The 1883-nt window shown below is 60.3% G+C and overlaps 1 protein-coding gene across 1 annotated transcript; it reads right to left on the bottom strand.

The window, feature by feature from the left end:
- Positions 1-306: 306 nt before the first annotated feature.
- LOC122192397 (low-density lipoprotein receptor-related protein 1-like) lies at positions 307-1842 on the bottom strand. Its single transcript, XM_042892939.1, has 3 exons — positions 1740-1842; positions 1517-1661; positions 307-469 (listed from the first exon to the last, which is right to left on the bottom strand). The coding sequence occupies exons 2-3, from the start codon at positions 1634-1636 to the stop codon at positions 329-331; spliced, it is 261 nt and encodes an 86-aa protein (XP_042748873.1). The 5' UTR covers positions 1637-1661; positions 1740-1842; the 3' UTR covers positions 307-328.
- Positions 1843-1883: the final 41 nt, after the last annotated feature.

Below are 1883 nucleotides of genomic sequence, written 5' to 3'. Positions count from 1 at the left end.
CAGCCTGTGGGCACAGAGGGGAGCCACCCCCCCTCCATCCTCATCCCCCCCACTGCCCCATTGCCACTGGCCTCCACCTGGGGAGAAGCTGCTGCCTCCCCCCAACGCCGATGGGGGGGTAGAAAGGGGAGGGGGGATCCCCGATGGCAAGAAATCTCGACTGAACCAAAGCCGTGAGAGAGGTGGTCCCGGAGAATATACAGGTAATAATACTGCTCACATAGAAAAGTAATAATCCTTCATTTGTACATTTATACAGTGGCTCTCTGCACCCCCCCCCCCCCCCCCCCCCCGCGCCCCCCCCCCTTCCCTCACCGCCCCCCGCACACTATGCCAGGGGGTCGGCCAGCTCGTCGTCCGCGCCACGCGCCAGCAGCTCGCGCTTCTCATCAGTGCTGGCCAGGGAGTTCCTGCTGCTGTGCGCCCCCATGTACAGCGTGGCGTACACCGGGTTGGTGAAGTTGGTGGGCTGTGGGGGGGGGCATAACGTAAGGTCAGGTGGCTCACAGCCCTCAAGGGGGCAATGCCACACTGGGGGGTCTGCCCCCTAGCCCAGCGCCTGCAGTGACAGTGCCGTCCACCCTAAAAGGGCCATTTCTAACACAATTGGGTTGGAAGGGGCCCCAAGGACCACGAAGCTCCAACCCCCTGTGTGGGAGCTGCTGAGTCACAGCCTGAACCCTGATTGATCACCTGAGGCGAGCACTGAGGCAGAGGAGCACAGCTGAAGGCAATGCACCTGAGCTGCCGGAAGGGTGGAGCCTGGCTGCCCCCTCCTAGAGCTGTTTAAGAGCTGGCTGCCAGGGGGGAAGGGTCTCTGCTGGAGATCGCCTTTGCTGGTGCTTTGTGGGTGAGCCCAGGACAGGGGTAAGCCTTCTGTTTATTCTCTTTTGTTATCGTAGTCTGCTTTGCCTAACTCTTGTTTATTTTGTGATTATAACAGCCTAATATTCTTAGATTATACACCCTGCCACACGCAGGGCCACCAACCTCCACGTTTCACAGCAGCCCAGGGTCCCATCCAGCCTCCAACACCTCCAGGAATGGACGGGGCATCACAGCCTCTCTGGGCAGCTGTTCAGCCCCTCACAGCACAGAACTTCCCCTGACATCTAACCTCCATCTGCCCTCCCTCAACTTCACACCATTTCCCTTGTCCTGCTGTCATCTCCCTTTCGAAGAGTTGACCCCCCTCCTGTTTGTAGGCTTCCTTTAGGCACTGCAGGCTGCAATGAGGTCCAGGCTGAATGAACCCAGCTCCCTCAGCTTGTCTTTGCAGGGAGGTGCTGCAGCCCCCCGATCATCTTTGTGGCCTCCTCTGGACCCTCTCCAACAGCGCTCTGTCTTTCTTGTACTGGGGCCTTCAGACCTGTAATGTGCTCCCCTGCGTCCTCCCCACTACGAGCACTGAGCCCACAGCCTCAGCCGCGCCCCCTGCCCCATTCATGCCCACTGTTCTTCCTGCAGCTCAGCACCCAAGTCCTCTCCAGGTGTAGGACCACCCCCCCGGCCCCACCTTGTCTGGGTCCAAGGCGAAGTCAGCATCCAGCAGCTCTCCCACGTCGTCGTCAGGCTCCCCTTCGTACATTTTGTAGGTTGGGTTCCCAATCTCTACATTCATGGCCCCATTTGTCATCCGCTGGTGCTGGAAGCCCTTGGCACTGCATGGGGGCAAAGAGCGGGGTCAGGTGGGGCGGCAGCGTGGGGTGGAGCCCCCCAACAAGTTCCATCTCACTCACCCTTTAATCCTCCACTTGTACCAGGCGAAGGCCACCACGGCGAGCAGGAGCAGCAACAGCAGGATGGGGATGACGATGGAGGCGGTTCCTGCAGTACAAGGGGTGGGTGGGGGTCAGAGGGCACAGTGGGGGAGTGGGGGGGGG

The sequence above is a fragment of the Lagopus leucura genome, unplaced genomic scaffold (genome assembly GCF_019238085.1).
Source record: "Lagopus leucura isolate 7727_CA_CO unplaced genomic scaffold, USGS_WTPT01 34214-0_obj-0_obj, whole genome shotgun sequence".
NCBI classification, from domain to species: domain Eukaryota; kingdom Metazoa; phylum Chordata; class Aves; order Galliformes; family Phasianidae; genus Lagopus; species Lagopus leucura.
This window is presented reverse-complemented; position numbering and strand designations above follow the sequence as displayed.

Bases quoted from the DNA above. Each gene is read 5' to 3' on its own strand.
- LOC122192397 (XM_042892939.1), bottom strand. From the start codon at position 1,636: ATGACAAATGGGGCCATGAATGTAGAGATTGGGAACCCAACCTACAAA. The intron at 470-1,516 runs GTGGGGCCGGGG...CCCCCCCCACAG, and splicing joins TCGCCTTGGACCCAGACAAG to CCCACCAACTTCACCAACCC.